General features: G+C 33.6%; 2 protein-coding genes across 2 annotated transcripts in view; one reads left to right on the forward strand and one right to left on the reverse strand.

The window, feature by feature from the left end:
• Positions 1–4,203: 4,203 nt before the first annotated feature.
• On the reverse strand, positions 4,204–5,070 carry CAPZA3 (capping actin protein of muscle Z-line subunit alpha 3; the record flags this gene model as incomplete). The annotated part of the gene is made up of 1 exon (XM_084493816.1): positions 4,204–5,070. The coding sequence occupies one exon, from the start codon at positions 5,068–5,070 to the stop codon at positions 4,204–4,206; it is 867 nt and encodes a 288-aa protein (XP_084349942.1).
• An 864-nt stretch (positions 5,071–5,934) lies between these two features.
• Positions 5,935–22,582, forward strand: part of PLCZ1 (phospholipase C zeta 1) — a gene marked incomplete at both ends in the record, with an annotated part of 48,359 nt that continues 31,711 nt past the window's right edge. Inside the window, 5 exons of the mRNA XM_084495056.1 lie at positions 5,935–6,099; positions 9,623–9,857; positions 18,017–18,218; positions 19,205–19,349; positions 20,887–21,039. Of these exons, the coding sequence (XP_084351182.1) occupies positions 5,935–6,099; positions 9,623–9,857; positions 18,017–18,218; positions 19,205–19,349; positions 20,887–21,039 (900 nt within the window). The remainder of the gene's footprint in view (positions 6,100–9,622; positions 9,858–18,016; positions 18,219–19,204; positions 19,350–20,886; positions 21,040–22,582) is intronic.

The raw sequence follows: 22,582 nt of genomic DNA on the forward strand, positions 1-22,582 counted from the left end.
AACATGAATTTATTCCAATGATTCATACAAGGAGGATTGTTAGGCCTTGTTTTCTGCAGCCCCAGTGCCAACACATAACATGAATCTTTAGTGTCTGTTCAAGATTTTTCTATCTATTCCAAAAATAGAAGAATGTTGCTTTTAATTCAACACAACTATTTGAAAATGAAATGATGAAACTTGATTTGCTAAGTGTCCTCATTTTGATATGTTTTCCACCTGCTGCATTTCCAGCAAAATATGAAGCAAACTTTATAATGGGAACATCAAATAATCAATCCAAATACTAATATTAAGTGTTGATTTTCTTCCAACTTTAATGCAGCTGGAAGCTGATAATGAAGTCCAAGATAAGCTCTAATGTTACTGGTGTAATAAAAATGATAATTTTCTTTGCAACAACAATTAATGGTAAACACTCAATGATTTTCAGAAATCAAAAACTTAAGCCAATTTGGCTCAGGTACATTTGTACCAACTTTATTATTCCAATGAGACTGCAAGCATGTAAATGGAAGAACAAAGTTTAAATAAAACTCACATTTTATTTTGAAAGAAAATTGCATCTCATCGTGTAAATGTTCTGAACTGATAGAATAGGTGATTATCTGCTTTGAGAGAAATAACCATGGCCACTCAGTAACAAAAAAAGATAAGCTGAAGGAGGAAGCAGTATATTACAGAAAGATACCTCCTGATAATCTATTTTTTTCAGTCCTTATCAGTCTACATTTTTTCCTAAAAAAAAAAACAAACAACAAACAAAAAACAGGGTACTGATGCCAATAAAAAGTATTCACAGTTGGTATATGATTGTGAATGGTTTTCATAGCAGCAGACAGAAAAGGAAGGAGACTTTATGAATAAAGACAACATGAGCTGTAATGTATTCTTTTTAGAAAACAACAACAAAATCCTACAAAAAGTAGGAGCAAAAGCATAAGAAGCTGCAACTGGATCTCAAACGTACACAGTCACAAAAGCATATACAAAGAAGTTCAGTAAATTTTTCAATGGAGTTATACACATTAGCTTCCTTCTCATAATATTTATTCCTCCCCAGGTTTAAATTTAGCCAAAGAATAAAAAGGACCATTTCGAAGAATGTAGAGGGAAAACTGACAAAGCCTGCATTGCAATTGCCTTTTCTGTATTCATTTCATAGGCTTGCATTTTCAGCCACGTCAGAACCTTTACTCTGCCCAAACTGACCCACTGAGCAGCTTTTGTTGTAGATTTTGGTGTCATAGATTGCCTCTATTAGTTGAAAAGGAAACTGAGGGAAAATGGAAAGTTCAGAAAAGGTAGACTGATAGGGAAGACAGGAAAACTACCCAATCCTTCACTATTAAATGTTTTCATTCTTGCACTTTTTGCTGCAGTTTTGCCGTATGGAAACTGCATTCTAAAGAAAGAATTTAATTCTACAAATCAGTGTATTGCAAAATATCATAGGTTTGCATCTGACAAGGGATTGACATGGTGGAACAGATGTCAAAACTGAATACCTATCTGAAAGTCCTTTATTTATTTAGTCTTTTCCATGTTTCCTTGTTGTTAGCTTATGCTCATTATTTGTGTTTAAGTAAAAGTGCTTTCTTCACAATCCAGAATTTATAGTGTTTTGTCCCCATTTCTGATCGCACTTAAATTTATGTCAGAAATTCCTCTCTTGTTCTGTACTGCATACATGAACTACACTAACAACAGGCCATCTTCTTTATAGCAGCCCTGGATTGTATAATATTTTTAATAAAATTACTCTAATTTTCAGTAAAGAAATAATCACATATTAAAATAAATACCATGTAAAGACAGCTGCTTGCTCATTGAATGGTCTCTAGCAGCAGCATGGACATTAAAAGAGCTGGATTGATGTTGGATGGATCTCAGTAGCAGCTGTGGGGTGAAGAGAGAATGACCCATAGGTAATGTAGCTTTTTGTGAAGAATCAAAGGAACACAGGGAATGGTCTCCATGCTCCATCCTTCTCCCTCTTCAAGTACATGGTGCAGATTCTCTAACAAATGGGCATCTGTAAGAGGTATTGTCAAGGGACATTGTTACAAGGGCAGCAGTCTGCTTTCTGCTTGCAGGAAGGAAACCCTGCATGATGATTGCCGTTCTGCAAAAGAATTAGCATAAACTCCCAGGATCTTTGTTTTGAATGACCATAAAGATGAACAATCAGATGAAAAATGTACTCTAGTCAATGAAAATCTGAAGAAAATCAGTGTATAAATAAATGCAACTTCTTACAGTTACATTCAAATATTGGCAACACTACAACCATAAGGATAAGCATATACTACAACCATAAGGATAACCATAAGCATACTCATAAATGAGTATGCTTATAAATAAAAATTTAAAAATAAAAATTGAGCATGACTTTATCATCAACAATACAGAATTATGTAGAATGACAGTTTTTATATTAGACACTTTTTTGGTTTTTTTTTTTTTTTTTTTTTTTTTTTTTTTTTTCTGGGTAATTTATTATCATATCCTGATGTGTATATAAAGGAACCTCCTAAATCAGGTATGAGTACAGATGCAAAATCTTAATTTCACATCAAAGAAGCTGAAGATAGCATTTCCACAGTATGTTGCTTATCCCCCAAACCATAACATAGTAACGCATAGTTTTTACCACATTTTAAAGCAAAGACAATGAAAGCAATCATGGCCAGACAGCACTGAAGCTATAATGCCACTAATCAGTATTTACAAATGAGCATGCTCAACCCACATGATAACATAATTGCCACTAACTGTTATGAGCAAAAGCAAAATCTTATGCTTACATTAAAAACAACAATATTTGTAAGAACATTGCTTAAATATTCACTTCAATATTTTTAGAAAGTTGAGTGTTTACAATACCGCTTCAAATCAAACTTTGTTTCTAATAGAACTAATTAAAAGGTATGTTTACAGACAACAGCAAGCAGTAGGCAATTTATTGTAATAAACATTTTAGCAAAGTATCACTGTCAGAGCTTGAAAATAAGACAAAATACTGCTAGAATATGTGGTTGTGAAACTCATTATATTCACACACAAAATCTAATAAACTAGCTGGTGTAACAGAAATGCCCAGTATACTTTTCTGCTGACTTTAAAGTTATCTCTTCTGTGCTGTTGCCACTTTTGTCACCTGAAGTAGCTGTTGAGGAGATAGCCCCGATACATCTGCATAGTGCTGAAGGGCCCCATACAGTTTACAGTTTCTGGGTCCTCTCCTGCACTTTCCATGCTGTCCTTCTTACTTTGCCCTGCCCCCCCCCCCCCCCCCCCCCCCCCGTTTCTTTTTTTACTAGAGCTCTAGTAAAAACTAGGTAAAAACTTTTACATCTTTATAGTCACTTTTGCAGAACAGATTAACTGGTTGTCTGAATACCACCATAGTAGCAATACATGGATGTATTTTACTGTTTCATAGTAGAAAAAATGGCAGTGGATCAAACTCCTTTGCAATTTGTAATAAACATTTGAAAACTTGCTTGGAAACTGAGAGAAGTAGCATTGCTTTCTTTATTGTGTGATGAGTGATAGGCAACAGCCAGCACACATCCCTAATTCAGTCCCGTATTTTCTGTGCTAGCTACAAGAAATTTATTCCTCCTATGTACTGATCTGTCTTTGTTCACGTGACTGTTAGGGATGTCTCATGTATACAGAGAGGTATGCGCAAGCAAAGCTTGAAGGCTGAATTTCCTGGGCTTCAGTATCACTAAAAAAATCTAGTAATAGCACCTCCATATCTTTGCCAGCCTACCTTACCAATTTCCTTATAAGAGATGCTACAAATTTTATGAGGTTAAGTACATACAATATTGAAGAAAATTACAAAGCAAAGTAACAGTTTGCCTGCTGGCTTACCTGTAGCAGTGTGCTGCTTCTGACAGTGACCATTGCTAGTACCTCTAGAAGCAGTTAAAAAGTACCGGAAAGTTAAAAACAAACAAACAAACAAACACCAAAAAAAAAAAAAAAAAAAAGGAACAACAACAACAACAAAAAAACAGCAAATGATTGTGTCTCTATTGACCTGGATTGTTTTCAAAGTGGTAATTGACTGATGACAGCTTCTGCACTCTCCTGAGAGATTTAGAAATAGATCTCCTACATCACAATCCTGTTTTGACCTTCTCTTATTTATTTATTTATGCCACTGTATCATATAGTGCAATTCGGTAATTATGCAGGTACTTCTTTACTGGAGACATTGGTATTTTGATGATAATTTTTCAGCAGCTCATTCCAGTTCATAAAAGTACGAGTAATAGGGAGTTTCCTTCGCAGATCTTTCCTCCACATATCCTCTGACAAGGCCTGAATGTTTTGTAGAATAGCAGTATGAATCTTGTCATCTTCAGTTTTCATGAACTTCACAAAATCTGAGACAAACTGATTTCGGTCTATCACATGCAGAGACTCACTTACAGACTTTCTGATGTTAACATGAAGGTTAGCCTCTTTGAAGTAATGTAACTGGAGAAGAAATACCCCCGTAACCCGAGTCATAATTGGAGTCAGGGCAAAAGTCCAGTCAGACTTCCAAAGGCTGTTCCAGTGTTTTAAGGGCTGGTACTCATGAGCCTCAATGCAGGCCACAAACATCTGCCTCTTGCCCAGGGATTTTTTGAACACGCAGCAGTTCCCTGCTGGAAAGTGGCAGTTCACATAGGTGTTCAATCCCTTGTGGAGGGCTCCTCTCCACAGTTCCTCCTCATCCAACATCACACTGTGCAAATGGGTTTTGCTCGTTATCCCACTCAAGTGGTCAAACTCAAAAGAGAATTTGTCTTGGGGGTAAAAGAAGCGGTTTCCCCCTAAATCGTTGTAGTGGGTCAGTAGCACAGTGCTCCCATTTACTTGGACAGGGGTGAAGTTTTTCTTGTTGTGATGGGCCCCAACGTAGGCAGCCTCCTGCCTCACCAGCTCATCATCTTTGACCAGAGCATAGAGGTCTTGGACAACCTGCCCAAACTCCCCAGGAGGGGACTGGCGCAGCAGTCTGCAAATGAGGGACACCTTCTCCGGCTCACTCTGCTTCACGCTCATGCTGGGGGTCCTGGCCAAGCAAAGGTCATGGCACCACAGGTGAGGGAAGGGGGCACAGGGAGCTGGAGAGCAAAACCCCAAGATGTTGGGGTGTGGGGAGCAGCGGTGGGCAGGGCCCTGCTCCAGGGCCCCGCAGTTTGTGACCTCACAGCAGCACCTGGGGCCAGCCCAAGCAGGGGGCTCAGTTTAAGGACAGTGCCGGGAGGGCACTGGGGGCCCCAGCAGGGGCACAGGCGTGCAAGGGAGGGGAAAGGGGCCCACTGGGAGCTGGAGCAAGCCGAAGTGATGTTCTACCTAACGCTGCCAACACCACCGCAGTGAAGAGACCAGAGCAGGCAATGTGGAGCTGCCATGGAGGAGAACAGATATCCTCCTTGACCTCCCTTCTGACAGCTGTCATGTAACCTCTCTCTGCGCATGTCTGCCCCAAGGCCCAGGCCCACCCTAAGCCCATATGGGACCAGAGGAGGTCCAGCTGGGGACAGTTAGGCCGGTTGGGTGGGCAGGGTGCCAGGCACCCTTGAGGCACTGCTGCTTGTTGTGGACACCCCTCTTCCAACTGTCCCCTATGGCAGCTTGATCCCTTTGGCCTTCCCAAGTTTACTTCCTCTCACTACAGCCCTTTCTTCACCCTGACTACCTTTTGTTTTCCTGTGTACCCTCCCTGTGACTTTCTTTGGCTCTTTTCTGTCAGTCTTGCCCCTCAGGGTCTCTGGGTGTGGAGCACAAATGTGTTTCTGCACACCTCATGGCCTGCTATCAGAAATCAGAAAAAAAGGAGGTTTGAGTATGAGAAGAAAAATATGCAAGCTTTTTAGGTTCAAAAATTTAAACCACTCACCCTGCTCCCCCTACTAAGAGACAATGACGTGGGGCAGATGTTTCCTTAATGTGATCTCTTGCACATGGTTTTTGAACATCATTCAGGATGAGTTCATGAATGGGAAGATAGATTTAGATAGAACAATGAAGCTGCTTGAAAAACTGCATATCACTTTTGATGTTGCTCATGTGAAACATGTTTTCAAGGTGAGGAATATGTAGATTTAGAAATTAAATAAATTTAGAAGGCCAGTTACATAAGGGCCTTATATTTGCTTACCTTTTTTTTTTTTTTTTTTTTTTTTTTTTTTTATTAGTGTTTCAAGAAATGAATTTCATGCTTGTATGGTAGTAGGGTGTGTGCAAAATCAGCAAATAATTTGCCACATCCAACTCTTTTGTTTCTGTTTAAAACAGATATCTGAGTGGTTGCATTACTACCATCTCTTCACCACATCCAAGTAGTGTTGAGTGATAAAAAAATATGTAAGTCTAGGTAACCAGCAGTTCTGTAACTAGGCCTCAGTGGAGGAAAATGTAAATATTCTGGCTTCATCCTATGTGGCTGCTTTTGTGATCAAGCTAATGAGCCCAGAAGTGCCTGTCTGATGCTGGTCAGAGCCATTAGAGTGACTTCTTAACAATCCTGTTGCCAGAACAACAAAATAGAGATGTCTGATCTGTTCCAGCTTGAAGTTGACATAGCTCCAGCACACTTTCTTATTCAATTCCACCATACCTCTCTTGTGAAGTCTATAACAGGTGTACCTGGATGTCCCATCCATCCATTGCACTCTACCCCTGGGGGAAGGATGTGGACGTAAAATACAGCAACATTTAAAGAGTTTCCTATGAAGGCTACATTTGTGTCTTTGACATACTGAGGATTCGTGTTCTTCAGGTCTGCTCTAGTAATTACTCAAAAGATGTATGAATTTTCTTTTTAGCTCATTTTTTAACCAAAAAGTTTGGTAAAGGTGTTTTCCTAAGGAAATGAAACTAAATTGTTACATATATATCTGTAATTTTTATGTGACAATTTTGTAAACTGGTTGGTAAATTCTGTCCAGATTTGAAAGAGGAAAACTAGCTCTGGACAGTCCCAAATGTTTAGGTCATGTCATGCTGATAGACAGGCAGGCAGCAGGAAAGCACTAGGATTTTCTCATTTTATCCTGTTGTCTCATTGTTCTCTGCCTTGTCTAGCCAAGGTAAAAGCAGTGTGAGGACAATCCTTGGTAAACATGGGGATTGTGCCCACAATTTTTGAATTTGCATGCCACTGGGAGAATTGCTAGCCTTGAGAATCTCATGAGAACTTGAAGCTATTTTTCATTGTTGTCTTCTATGTTCCACCTACTTCACTTTCTGATGGAAATTTAAGAGAGTTGATCAATTGTAAGTAAAAAGAATAATTATTTGAGGAAATGACCTGTATGGAACAAGTCTGATTGAACTTGTAAAACTTGAAACAGTTGAACTTAAAAGTCAATATGATAATATACTCAACAGTCTGATATAGTTGTTCTTAGCAGTGCTGCCGTTTTCTTTTTTTTTTTTTTTTTTTTTTTTTTGAACTTACTCATCAGTATAATAGTATGTAAAATTCAAAACAATCTGGAAGGATATTTTACTGCCATCATTGTCTGTAACTATACATTGGTAATTAATCAAATGGTTATACATGAAAAAAATACATTTTATAAGCATAGCTTTTAAGCAGCAATCTGCTTTTCTTGCTGCTTTGTTGTTGTTTTATTCTTGTTAAATTTATTATGAACATAAAGATTTTTAAGGAAAAATAAATTTTATTATAGTTTTCAGAACTAAGTCTTTGTCAAGATACTTTTTTTTTTTTTTTTCTGGATAGCAAAGATTTGATATGCATTAATAAAAATAAGAACAATAAACCCAACAAAAATAAGAATAAAAACAACTTTTTTAAAACTTTTTTTTTTATTATTTAATATATTTTGATGTGATTTTCATAACTTCGACTTCAAAAGCACCCCTGCTTAGTATTATTGTCTATGTTTCAGAAAAGTACAATAAAATAGAAAATTTAATTTTTCTGGCCAGCTTCATTTTGTGCCAATACGTAAGAGAAGGTCTCATGAGTCCTGATAAGTTGCTTAATTCCAAAATGAGTTGATATTTTCTTTTTTCTATTTAACAGTTATGAGTAAATTTGCAGATTTTTTAAAGATATTAAAAACATATCCATGATATCAACCTGAGATGTGATATTTTCCATGCAGTAATGAAAAGAATATTATTAACATTTGTAGTGAATTATTTCTTTTCTTCCAAGTTTCATTAAAAGTGATTGTTACAGTTCTCTTCCACAAACTCAAAGAAAATACTTCACTACTGATATGTAATTAAAATAATAATAATAATCTCATGTGCTTCTATTGGTTATCTAATGTATTCTTGCTTATTGTTGTACTTGTTCAGACAAGTACAGTGGGAACTGTACTGCATAGACAGAATCTAGTAATGTAACGTTCATCCTTTAGTTTTTATGGTGTCTCTTCAAAATTAATCTAGTTCAGTGGTAATCAGAAGTCTTAATCAAAGAACAGACAGAACTCAAGTAAGACATTTTATGGTTATGAACACTTCTGGGAAAAGTTCTGCTAACCATAGTAGGTGTCATGTTATTATGTACTGAAATCCAGCCTCCTTGTTAGTCTTAGTTTAAGGAGCCAACAATTATGAATGTTGATTAGCTTACAGAGGTAATAAATGGAGCAATTAATTACCATTTGGGTACGATTTTTGTGACCATTTTTGTGAATTTTGTGAAATTTCTTAAGTTTGTCTTAATGTAAAAACTTTCAAGAATGATACAAGCTAAACTATTGGAAACATCTGTATTTCATATGCACAGTTACATATTGTGTGTACAAAATTTAAAGGGTAGATAACATTGTTAAGCCTGAGAGAAATGTTAGTAGCAGAAATGGTAAAAAAATATTATTCTACTCAACTTCTTTTGCCCTTTTGATTTTTCTAGTGGCTTTTATACTGAAGCACTGAAATTAATTAATTTACTAACATTTTGTAAGCTCTGTTTATGAAAACAAGTTTACACTTTAAGAATTCTAAAAGTGTGAATAACTAATCTGAGTTAAATATTCTGTCTAGTTAAGAATAGAACACAATGTCATAGGTTATTATAAAGTATAATTGCTCCAAAATTATACAATCTTTCTTATTTGACATACTAGAAGACTTTGATCTCATGAAAATTTGCTCATCCTTAGTTCATTTTTCAGATTACAATTTGCTGTATGTTGTATGTAAATTTAAATGAGTATACTTACAATATACAATATGTTTTAAATTGCTGTTGAAGAGGTATTATATTAAGCATATTTTCCACTTGATAACATTATGCTGAAGATTTACTGTACTGCATAGCATTTTAGTGCAGTTTTACATAATGTCTTAATACTGCATGGGTTATATATTAATGTACTTTAATTAGATGCCAACTATGTCATATGGTATTTTTTTAATTTATATAAAATACATCTAACACAGAAAGTCAAATCTGAGTCTTGCATATTGAAGGAAAATATCATTTGATAATGTGCTAGAGTCACTGTTGCCTTAAGCTTTCTCTATTGTTCTAGTTCTTATAGTATTATAATAGACTTTTTATGTGCGTCTTTGTATTTTTTTATATCTTTGTATTGACTATTTTGATTTCCTTTTTCTTCAGAAAACAGTTGACAAGCGGAAGGTCCATACTATTAACATAGAAGATTTCAGGGCAATTTATCGAACTATTGTACACAGAACTGAATTTCATGAACTTTTCTGTGCTTACTCTCCAAACCACAAAATTCTAGCTGACACTGAGCTCATTGAATTTCTGAAAAAAGAACAATTTCAGACTGAAGATTCTGAAATAAGGGCCTTAGAAATTATTCTGAAGTATGAACCTGTTGAAGAAGGTATGCATAGTTTAAGCATTTGATTTATAGCTCTTTTTTTTTTGTGCTTCTTGTCAGTGACTGTGTTTATATTCTTGAATACTCATCTGACTATACAATTTGGAAATTTTAAAGAAAACTTATGTAAGCAAGAGTATTATAATTATGTCTGTTGTATACCATTTATAAGCATATGTGCAAAATGTTATTTGCAATTTAGATCTTTAAACATTACAAATATGATAAAACAAGAAATCATTTATAAAGCACAATAAATTTACACTGTATATTGCTCAGTAATAGCACTTGACCAACTCAGTCATTCCTACTTCTTGTTGCTACAGACTTGTCCAAAAACTACATGTTGTTTGCTTCAAACAAAATACAATTTTCATAGAGTAGATGAGCTGATCTACTGCACTATTTTTTTTAATGCCCACTGAGTATTATAAATGACCATTATTAGGAAGTCAGACTGATTTTTTAGTTTCAGCAACAATCATTTTGTTCAAGTAATTAGACAAATATATTTTGGACTTTAAATATAAAAAATATAAATTGTTTTGTTAGCAAGCTGTCTGCATTTGAGTGTTATCTGGCAGAAAGTTACTGTGGAAGTAATTTAATACAGAGCTTTGAAAGAGGAAAACAAACCCCAAGGATATGTCTACTGAGAAGGTTATATCTCTTTGTCTTTACTGAGTATGACTAAAACTGTGGACACTTACACTCTGGTTTGATCTCAGCCAGATATCACTAAGAATATCAGGAATGCATCAAAGTAGTCTCACAAATGTGGTGGATCCACATTTTTGGCAAGCATGCAACCTGATTTTCTGTCCCATTATGCTTTGAATGTTGTTGTTATCCACGTTATTGGGGTTAAAGCTGTCATTAATTTTTTATGTTCTCCCAACCTGAAATGCTATTTCTGTTTTGTTCTCCGATCAGCTTATAAGGGTAGGTCTCTAAACACACTGTCATGAAATTGTTCAGATACAAAGGGACCTCAGGAGGGTACCTGCTATACCTTTCTGTTCAAGGGCTCTTTTCAATCAAATCTTAAAACCACCTAAGGATAGAGATCCACAGTTTCCTTAATGTGCTCAGAAATGGCTTCTAAGAGCAATATTGTTTTACCATAGATGTAAGCGTGGCTGACCAACCTGTAGTTCCTTGAGTTGTCCTTGCTCATCTTGAAAAAGGGAGCAACATTTGTCTTTCTCCAGTCATGGTGGTCTCCCCTGATAATATGACCTTTCAAAGATAATAGAGAATGACCTTGCAATGATTACAGACAACAGCCTCAGCACCTTCAGATGCATTGCTTTTGGTACCATGGGTTTTTATGTGCCAAACTATCTACAGTAATATCTGACTTTATCCCCTTCCACTGTTGGTAGTTCCTTTTCTCCTTGAACCCTGTCTGTAGGCACAAAATTTACACTAATTTGATGAAAAGAAAAAGACAGCATTGCATATTCTAGCCCTATCTGCATTTGCTGTCTCTAAACCATCCACCCATTCAACACCAAGCCCACATATTCCTTTATAAAACACAGAAAATGCAGCAATAAAAATTCTCCATGTTGCCACTGATCTCTCATGACAATTTCAAAAACAAGTTTAACTTTGTCTTTCTTAACACCATTTCTGTATTCCTAAACAAGTTTTCTGTAGTTCTCCCTTGCAGACTGCCAGCACTGACTAGCAGTTTTATAGTAGTTGTTGTTTTTCATGCTGTTTCACATGTATTTCTTAGGGAATCCACGACATTTCTTGTGTTGCAATAGAAGGACGCTATCTAAGAAGCTAGCACTGGTAATTCAGCCTGAAACCTGAAGTTCGAGCTGTATTCTTCCAGATTTCAGTAATATCTTGCATCATGATCTGAATCATATGAACTGTGAGATGAGCAATTTGTTAAACTGATAATATGCATATACTTCAACTGTTGAAGTCTGCTTAAAGTTGTGCTGTTGCGTTTCTGCTGAGTTTTCCTGAACATAACTAGAGACAAAATTTGCAGCTAAGCTGAGAAAATGAAATTAGAGCTAAGTGCATTTTATTGGAAGCTGTTACTTTTTTTCAGTGGAAGTTGATTATCAGATGTTTAGCTGTGTTGGTTTCCTTTGGTTTCCAGTCTTTGATACTGGGTGGGATCAGTAACTGGTTAAGAAAAATTAGTAATAGGCCCAAGAAGGAGAAAAATCTTCCTTTTGGGATGATAACCCTGTAATATATATGCTTACCATCCCCACTGCTTTGAAAAAAAAGAAACTGGATCACTTGTTCAACAATAAGCAGAAGATTAATTGTGTTTCAATGAGTCACTCACTATCCAACAATAGCTACAAAACCTTTGATTCTTTTTACTATTATTTCTGAGGTTGCCGTTCAAATTAGAACAAATTTTATTAAATGTATCCTAGTCTTTCTGAAAACCAGTGTTTCCTAAGTAATTACAAAAAAGCTACCAATTTGAAAGTGTTTTTTTTTTTTGTTTGTTTGTTTGTTTTGTTTTGTTTTGAATGATTTATTCTGATGGGAGAGGTAATAGCTATAAAGAAGCTAAAGAACCAAGAATCTTTACTCAGTTAGAAAACATGCTTGCAAATATCAAATAAAGTTTCTATAGTTTTTATTTAATTTCTGGTTTAAGATTCTAAGCCAAATTCTTGTTTGTTTCTTCATCTGTGAGAAAGTTGTTTATCATGTAATTGGAAATAATCTCTCTGAATTAAATAATAGCTGTTCATGCTCCAAAGGAGCATTGTTCATGCTTGTTTGACTGAACAAATACTCTTACTCAAACATTTGTAGTGGAAAGTTTCAGATATGATTGACATGATAGTTGATTCATATGGTGTTGTGATAGACCATGCAACTTTCATTCTGAATTTGGTATAGAATATTCTTCATCAGGGTGATCTGTTAAATTCATCTGCCCGCTTTGTCCTATATATTACAGAAAGGGAAAAGAGCAGATTTTAACACTTGATTGACTGGTTTGCTAATAGTATCAACCATTATCTGATAAAGTTGATAATTTTGGTATGTCAAGATAATAATAAAAGCAGTGACTAGATATGCACAAGATTGATAAATCCATTGATAATATGTTGTCCATCCTTAACATTTGTGTCCACAGAAAGAAGACTTTTCAATGTCATTAAGAGACATAACCCTCAATTATCTCTCTTAAGATGCTGTACTTAGTTCAGGAACAGCATGCAATACATTGCTCTTCCATTTTTATTATACAGTTTAAATTTCTAATGGCAAAATACTGTATTAACAGATTTGTGTATATGTGCTAAAGCTTGCATTTTTGACTGAAGTATTCAATGTATGGAAGTGATCATGGAAGTGGTGAATACATGAATCACACCTGACAGTTGCCTCTTACTAAAATCCAAATGTCAATTTTGTTCTACGCAAACATCGTTCTTTCTCCATTTTATTATTAATTTCATATAGAAGTCTCAGCTAATTAAGTGAGATTAAAGAAACCATGTTATGCCATCCACTTTATCTTTCTAAAGTTTAGCATAGCTTTTTGTTGTTTTGCTGTTTGTTTGCTTGTTTTTTAATTGTTGCTAATTATTCAATATTTTCAAGTTTAGCATAGCTTTTTGTTGTTTTGCTGTTTGTTTGCTTGTTTTTTAATTGTTGCTAATTATTCAATAAATTCATGGGTGGGATGAAAGGTGCAGTGAGACTTGGAAGGTACATTCTGTTCATATTTGCAGAGTAGTGCCATTCAAAGACTCTGCTCCTATCAGTGTATTTCCTTTCTAGGAAGTACAAAACCAGGTCAAAATCACAATTCTGCCTTAAAAACATGCTTGCTTTGTATATAACTGTGTAAGCTTGACACACCTGTCAGATAAACAATTTGTGTGATCTAGGATGTATTTATTAATTTCAAAAATATTTGTTTCTAAGTTATAGGCTCTTTTTAACTTTTTTTTTTTTTTTTTTTTTTTTTTTTGTAAGTGTGCTATCTACATCCAGTACAGATAAATACAGTATTTTAGCAATATTTGCCAAACATCTTATGAAAGATGTTTCTTTCTTCCACAAAGAAAGAAAAATGCTTTCAAAGAAGTTCTAAAATAAATAATTAAGAAAGTATAAGGTAATAAACTCTAAAAAGCATAGGCATATAATTTAATGTTTCTCAAATACTCAGACTATGTCTATAATTCCTCTCTAATATATCTCTATTTACATATATTGCAGTGCTGAAATTTACCTTAACTGGAAGAATGGGGGAAAAAACAAACGAACTATTTTAATATATATATTAGAATGTTGTATTTCAGACTATCCAAAGGGGAAGGGAATAGAAAAACAGTGACCTTTGTAAATAAGAAGCTGCAAGAAGACAAGTCTTTTCTTGCTTTCACTTTTTATTTCAGCACCAAATAGATGTGTGTTTGCTAATTAGTACTAAAGGATCTTAATGGAGATAAAGGCTGTAGTTCCTCTAGAGGAGAAACATAAGGCCTTGATTGAAATATTTTTTCACTGTGGAATACTTCTTAAGATGTATTCCCATTTCTCTTAATGTAGAAGCAGTAAATGGTCAGAAAATAGTATGATTGTGCTGTTCATCAAAACTTAAAAACAGCCCCTTCCAGCCGTAATTAATTTTGGTATCTTCATCAGGCAAGGTTCTAAAGAAAGCCAGCAGTTTTCCTCCACTGGTAAAAGAGGTACAAAATAATGGCAGCAATAATAAAAAAATAAGCCTTCTTTTATCTTCAGCTCTAAAAACTATGACATCTTTTACATCAGGTCTTCTCTGAAAATTTGTTTTAGCAGATGGTATGCCATTTATGTTCATATGATGCTCTTTTGCATATATGCTGCCAGATTTGCTAGGTGCAGAGCCACTTTCTTCCTGCTTACAGATAGGTTTTACTGATTTACAAAGTTGCTTGGAGTTTTGGTAGTTCCTCAGAAACATGACTTTAATTGTATGCTATTCAAAGACAGCAACTACCAACCCTGGAAAAAAGAGCTGTAAAACAATGTAATAAGTTATAAAAATAAATAAATAATTATATCCGTATATTTAATCTATTGATTACAGAAATAAAATTAAATTTGAAGCCAAAGAGCTTATATGCTGGCTAACAAAGTAACACAAATTTAACTTACAAAGTAATATTTTCACTTTTAGGGGATTGTAGTCATGATGGTATTTATGTAAACATAAGTTCTCTTCATGAGAAGACTTACTAATGACAAGACTAGCCAAAAATTATTAAAAATAATTAAGAAAATAACCCCAAACTTGGAAACTCATTATTTTTCATTAATTTAAAAGATAACTGTAAATATATGTATACATTAGTAAATAAAAAATGAAAAAAAGAAAAAAAAAGCAGTTGCACTACTTGCAGTTTCACAGAGAACAATATATGGCATGAAAAATAAATAGTAATTAAAATCAAATGCTGTTGATGAAAAACTTTCTCTTCAAAGGAATTAAGTCTAGTATTCATGTAATACACAACAGATAAAACAAGCAGCTTGATCATATTCTATTTTGAGCAATTGTAAAAAACAACAAAAACAATCCCCCTTCCTCCATTTCTTAGAGACCCAGAAAGTAGAAACTTAATCCTATTGCTATGCCTAAAACAATATAACATAGACATGTGGGTATATCGAAACAGTCAAGATGCTAAACAAGATATAACTATCAATAGACATCAGGGTAATTCTGTAAATATGTCAGTTAAAAGAAAGAACAAGGAAATACTTGATCCACTATCTGAGTACAATCAGGTGGCTATTACTATTAATGAGACCACAGTAAGATTTCAGTCAAAACTATGGAAAAAGAAGAGTGGGGCATGTTAAAATGACAGATCAGAGAAGACAAGTTGACAAGTCCTTGAGTTAGAAAATTGACTGTAAAAAGCTATAAGAGCTTACCTTTGAAAACACATGGAGAATGGAAGATGGATTGGGAACAATCAAGTGTAATATCTGTTTTAGAGAAAATCCATGGAACTAGACAAATGAAACAAATGATGAATATATAATAACCTCTCACATGGTAAGGGATAGTAGGGATAGTCCATAAAGAAACTGTATCCAAATTCCTTCTATGAGAGAATAACAGCACTACTGAATATGGGAAAAATCATACTTTTTAATATTCTTATTTTTAATTTTCTTCTTTAAAAAGCAAGTTCAGGAAGCTGGCAAAATATCTATATGGTATATAAAGAACTCATTAGAAAATTACTCTCAGAAGTTAGTCATCAAAGATTTGGCATCAAAATGAAAGGCTACATCAATCTGCTACATCATTCACTGAGCATTGTGTTAGGATCCAGACTTCAATGTCATTGATGAGCTAGATGATGGAATAGAAAGTCATATTAAATTTAGATTTATGATCTTTACAAATGGATGATCTAAAAAAAAAAATAAAAAAATCCTACATTCTATTTCGGGCATCAGCATTAAGAAATCCTTCTTAATTCACCAATTGGAAAGAGGTGAAGAAGAACATGAAAACTCTCAGAATTTTAAGAAAGCCTAACTAAAGTCAGAAAAATGCAGTGAATTGGATTTGTTTCTTTTGGAAAACAGATGAGGGGAAGTGTAACAGTTTCTTTTGTATAAGAGACTGAAAGAAACTGGAAGAAATAGTACAAAACAGAACAAACATATTGGACACTAAGGAATTTCAGGGAAAATATCAAAAACTTTCTAACAGTAAGGTTACTTAGGTGCTGAAATGGTTTCCCAGGAAGTCTGTATACTCTTCGTCAATGGTGGTCTTTAAGAACAGCTTAGACAGACTTCTGGTAGGAAAAACATTTCAATCATTATAGAACATCTTAGGGTAGAGGGGACCTTAAAGATCATCTGGTTCCAACCTGCATATTTGTATGGTTAAGCACAACAATATATGTATGCAAATACATATGACCTCTGGAGAGACTTCATCTTTATTTTCTACTACTGTTTAGTATTTTAAAACATTTCAAAGATCAAAAATTGTGTAATTTAGAAACAATTATTTTCTTTGTGTTGCCATCTAACATTTACTAACAATGTTAGTAAATTCTTATTCAGATATAAAACTTATAGTCAGAGTGATACTGAAGATTGTTAATTACACCTGTAACCTGTAAATCATGACTCTTAATAGATGTATTGAAATTTAACAGCTCAGATTGTTTGTTTGTTTGTTTAACAAAAGTTTGCATAGATTGATCTCTTACTGCTTAAATATCACTATCCTACTATGGTGACAAAAATAAGGTTATTTTCCAGCCAGAACTGGACACAATCACTGACTAATTCACACTAGGTTGTGTTTTGAAGCAAAGCTGACTTTTGAGATTATATCATTTGCAAAATTATTACATTTGAAGCATGACATTGCAGCAGCAGTTGGCAGTATAATGGATCTGTTTGTCATTAAATCAGTTAAAAGAAACAAAACAAATGGGATGACTATCATGCATATGAAGGCAATTAACACAATTTGTTGTAGATGCAGTAATATAATAAGCTTGATTTCCAATGCATTTTTGTGGGCATTTATTTTGTTAAGGTGCTATTTTTATTTCAAATACTTTTAATTAAAATATTATTTAATCATTATCTGTTTGGGATTTTCCACCATTGAAGATGTTTGGTACTAGGAATCATAGTTTCTACAAGATTATTTTGATAGGCTCTGACTGACATTTTGGAGAACATTTTTTTTTTTTTTCCTACTGAGAAAAAAATCTATTTGTTCACTGACTGGCATGTTACTTTCCAAAACTAAACAACAACAAATATTTTCCTGTACATTTAATTAGAACTGTTGCAATATCTTCTTCTGGATGTCCATAGAAGGACAAAAACATGAGTACACATTTATTTCATCTGCTAATTTAGAACCACATCAGCTCCAGAATTGTACACATCTGATGTTTATTTTCATATTGTTTGTCATGAATATTAAAATAGCAGGAAAGTGTTATGCCGTATAACCTTTAACTAAGTTCAGAATTGGCTACTAAAAATTATGGAAAGTACAGAGATACATAAAACTATCTGTTTGGCTGGCTTCACACCCTTCTTTCTTTTCCTTTTTTTTTTTTTTTTTTTCTTTTTTTTCTTTTCTTTTCTCTCTTTTTTTTTTTTTTTTCCAGTGAGGAAAAGAAGGCAGTTATCATTTGAAGGATTTATAAGGTACATGAGCTCAGAAGATTGTTCGATATTTAAAAAAGATCACCGGACTGTCTACCAAGATATGAACCACCCATTATGTGACTATTTTATTTCATCTTCTCATAACACCTACTTGATATCTGACCAACTATTAGGGCCCAGTGATTTATTTGGATATATCAGGTATTTAGATGTTGTTTTTCAATATTGTTAACATTCTTAGGCTTTTTTAAAATTAATACTAACTAACATGTAATGCTGTTTGGCAATAAAGGACAAAATCATCACAGACAAAAGTGGAAAATGAGAGAGTGGTATTTTATTTTTTGTGTACACTTTTCAGTATATTTGCCAGGCCATCTGTTTGTAGTCTGGAAACAATCTATTTTATCACTTACAGTACATAACATCTACCTCAAAGCAAATTAAATCTATGGTATTCAGCACAGTATATGATTAAACCAGTTTTTAATCTCAACATACCATGCAAAAATTACAAACTTCCTGAAATAAATGTAAAATTCCAGGGCCAACTCTATTCCGATCAATATAGAAGGCACACTCTGAGTATGTCAAGGTTACGTGTGATTACTGTTCATTGCAATGAAGTCAGTTAAGAAAACAGAAACAAAAACAAAACAACAACAACAACAAAAGGTGGGTGGGAGGAGTTGTGTGGGCACTATAGTAGCCACGAGGGTTTGAGGGTTTGAATGTGCAGCATATGACTCCAAGAGGAGAAGGAAACCAGAATGCCTTATGGCCAAGGTGCATTTAGACAAAACAAAGAGGGAGGTAGAAAAAGGGTTATGTATTAAAGGCAAAACAGAGACAGAAAATACAAAGATCTGGAAGACAGGTGTCCAGCATTCCTATAACTTTGTACTACTTTAGTGAAGTGAAAGCAGTTGGAAACAGTCAACTGAACTTTTGTCTTTTGGTTGCTGTCTAGAATTCTCTGATGGCTTGCAACCATCAGAAACCATAGTGAATCTGTTTCTAGAAGTATTTAATATTGTTTAATATTTTTATAATTTCATTGAATTTCCATCTTGTGATGGTAAACTAGTATATTTGTAATTATTCAATGTGCTTGGAATATGGGGACATATATTAAAGTGTGGTATTTTCCTTTTGACCATAAAATTATTTCTTTTACTCTTTTGAAGTGCTCTCTTAAAAGGATGTCGTTGCCTGGAAATTGATTGCTGGGATGGCTCAAACAATGAACCTATTGTGTATCATGGTCATACTTTAACGAGCAAAATTTCATTTTCTTCTGTAATTCATGTGATAGACAAGTACGCATTTGCGGTATGTATACGTATGTTATGCTGTGTATGTATTTGCTATGGTGGTTTTAATAAAGCCTGCTTTATTAAATGCTCGCTGTCTAATATTCTACAGGGTAAAAAACAAAACAAAACAAAACAAAACAAAATGAGGCAGTGTTTGTGGAGTGGGCATCACTGAAGTAAATTATGGAAAAACTGTGCAATGTGTATATAAATGAAAGATAAAAGTATTTTGCTGATCTTGATTTTAAATCAAGCTTGGTGCAAGGAATTCAGAAGATCTTAATCAGTTTATTATGTAGAATTCTCACCTGAGATCATTTAAGCAAGGACTGAATATAAACTATACAACTACTTCCAAGTCAGTCTAATGTTTTGCTTTCCTTCCTGATATCTTTCAATTCCTTTATTTTGCTTACTCTTCTGTTGCTGTCACTCTTTCTTATATCCAATGTTTGAATTTATAAAACAGAGAAAAATGCTAAACTATAGCTGTGGTTGAGATTTAATGTGTTTACTTTTACTTTTTTATTTTGACTTCAAGGCCTGATAAACATCTTTTTGTAAGACTCATTAGGTCAGTGCCCCTTCTGTCCATCTCTGGCAAAGCAGCAAAAGCTTGAGATCTTTTCATACTGTCTCAATCTCTTATATAGGTTTTGAGCAAAACTTCTTTTCAAATGAAATTCTGAAACACAGTAAAGATAACTTGCATTCTGGTCAGCTTTACATTATGTGTGTGGATATATATACATATGCACGTGAAAATTGCAGTCATTTTGATTTCTATTTTCCTTGTGGCTTGTTTCCTCTTCATAAAATTACTTTTAACATTACATGGTCATTGTTTCTAAAAAAAAATCATCTAAGCAATATGATAATTCCTTTTTTTTTTTTTTCTTCAGATGACAGTGTTATTTCTCTTTTTTCTTTGTAAATTCATTTGTTGAGAAAAGCTGTTCCAGGCACACAGCAACCAATGTATCTTTCTTTGGAAGCTCTGTGTATCAGCTGAGTAATTACTTCTGTGAGAAATGTTGCTTTCTGCTATCATCTTGTAGTCTGCTCTGTGGAATTGAATCAGCCTGATTTTTGCCTGATTTAACGCTTATTTTCTCACTAATTTCTTCACATTCAATATTAGTCAATGTGTGAAATGCCTCTGATAAGTTATTTTCTATTGATTATTGAAGAAATACACTTCAATATACACTTTCCAAAGGTCAACATAGATACCGTGTGGTTTCTTTAATGAAGTTTTGTGTACTTAACCAGTCTTCATTTGATTCTCTGTAGGTCCTTTTTATTCAACTCCCCCTAAAATCCTGAGGATCCATTTTTTTCTCTTCTCTGAACTTACTGTTTCAACTGTACTTTCTCTTTTCCATAAATATTGTGAGATTTTTATTGTGCTACTAATATGAAACAACTGACATATTTTGGAAACAAAGAAAAATACAAATTACTACAAAAGGGCTTTTTGTAAGATATTTTGGTGAATCAAGAAGTCCTTTTTTATTTGTTAATCATAATAGATTTCAAATTCTATTTTTCAGGCATCTGAGTATCCAGTTATACTGTCTTTAGAGAATCACTGCAGCCCTAAGCAACAGGAAGTTATGGCAAAACATTTAGAAGATATTCTAGGTGACAAACTTCTTACTTCAACAATTGGTGATTCAGTGGTGACTCAACTACCTTCTCCTGAGGTAATAACATCATGTTTTTTTTTGTATATGATGGAAAAAAAAACAGCTTCCTGACCTCTGCCCACTCCTCCTTTTCTTTTAACTCTTCTGAAATTGCTCATCTGCTATCTGAATGGACTTGATATGGTAAAAAATAAAAATTTGAACATCACAAAAATGTACTTTTAAAAAAAATTTCTTTATTTTTGGAAAGAGCAAACATACATTGTACAGATAGATATGGAAGCCACTAATGTACTAATTTTTTTTTTTTTTTTTTTTTTTTTGCAAAGCCTTGCAATTCACATGAATCCAATTTCTGGTGCTTTGGATACATTTAATTTTAACATAATCAAGTATAGTTAACTAAAGTTTGTGGGTTATATTTTATTTTATATGGAAACATGGCAGCTCTAATGTGTCTTGTTGTGAACTACACTAATGCTGAATAAAACTGAATATCAAAAACTAGTGTTTTAAAGGTCTAAAAGAGAAGACAAAATGAAAATTTTAAAACAACACTGTGCTTTAAAACAAAAACCAAAAATCTTCACTATATATGTATTGTCATATCTGTTATCTGCTAATTTATTTTAATTCCTTGATTGAAAAAAAAAACCAACAAAACTTGAATTTTAAAGATGTTACAGAAATGAAAATTTAAATCCACATCCCCTGTTGACAAAAGTGTTGGTGGAACCTTTTCATTGAGTTCTTTTTCTCTTTGTGTCTCATTTTCTTTTTCTCTTTGTGTTTCACCCTAAGGCAGTGCTTCTCAGCTGGTGGCTTGAGACCCCTGGGATATGAAGTCAGAAAAGGCAATTAGATGGGTGTTGAAAATTTAATTGCAAGCTAAAACAAATAAATTCCCCTTGTTCCAGTCCTTGCACATAATTTTCTTTCAAGGACATAAGATTTTTTAAATGTTCTATAACACAAATATATGCATACAAAATAATTATTTGGAATTGTCACTCTTATCAGAGATATAAAAGATATATTTTCAGCAGTTTTTTACAGTAACTATAAAGGAATAATGCAAATGTAAATGTTTTATTTCAAAATGGGGAAGAAGCACTGTCTCAAGGAAAGACAGCACACACAGAGATGTATTTTGGTGAAGTTTTTGTCAGGGAAAAAAACATTTTTGAAGTGGTGTGTCTGAAAGACTTGCTAAAATATTAGGATAGTGCAATATTTCATAACAATGTTGGCTTAAATATATTTAGTTTATCTTAATAAATTTCTCATGAAGCAACCTTTTTATTTATTTTTATTTTTATTTTTATTTTTATTTTTATTTTTATTTTTATTTTTATTTTTATTTTTATTTTTATTTTTATTTTTATTTTTATTTTTATTTTTATTCTTATTCTTATTCTTATTCTTATTCTTATTCTTATTCTTATTCTTATTTTTACTATTTTTATGTTTATGTCTATGTTTATTTTTATTCTAGCAAACTATTTTTATATCAGTGTCTAATCTCACATTGCAACCTGGTAATCAGTACTATAAATTGGAAAAAAATATACTGTATTAATCAAGGATTCTGTCCTGGTTT

The sequence above is a fragment of the Aythya ferina genome (genome assembly GCF_964211825.1).
Source record: "Aythya ferina genome assembly, chromosome: 1".
NCBI classification, from domain to species: Eukaryota; Metazoa; Chordata; class Aves; order Anseriformes; family Anatidae; genus Aythya; species Aythya ferina.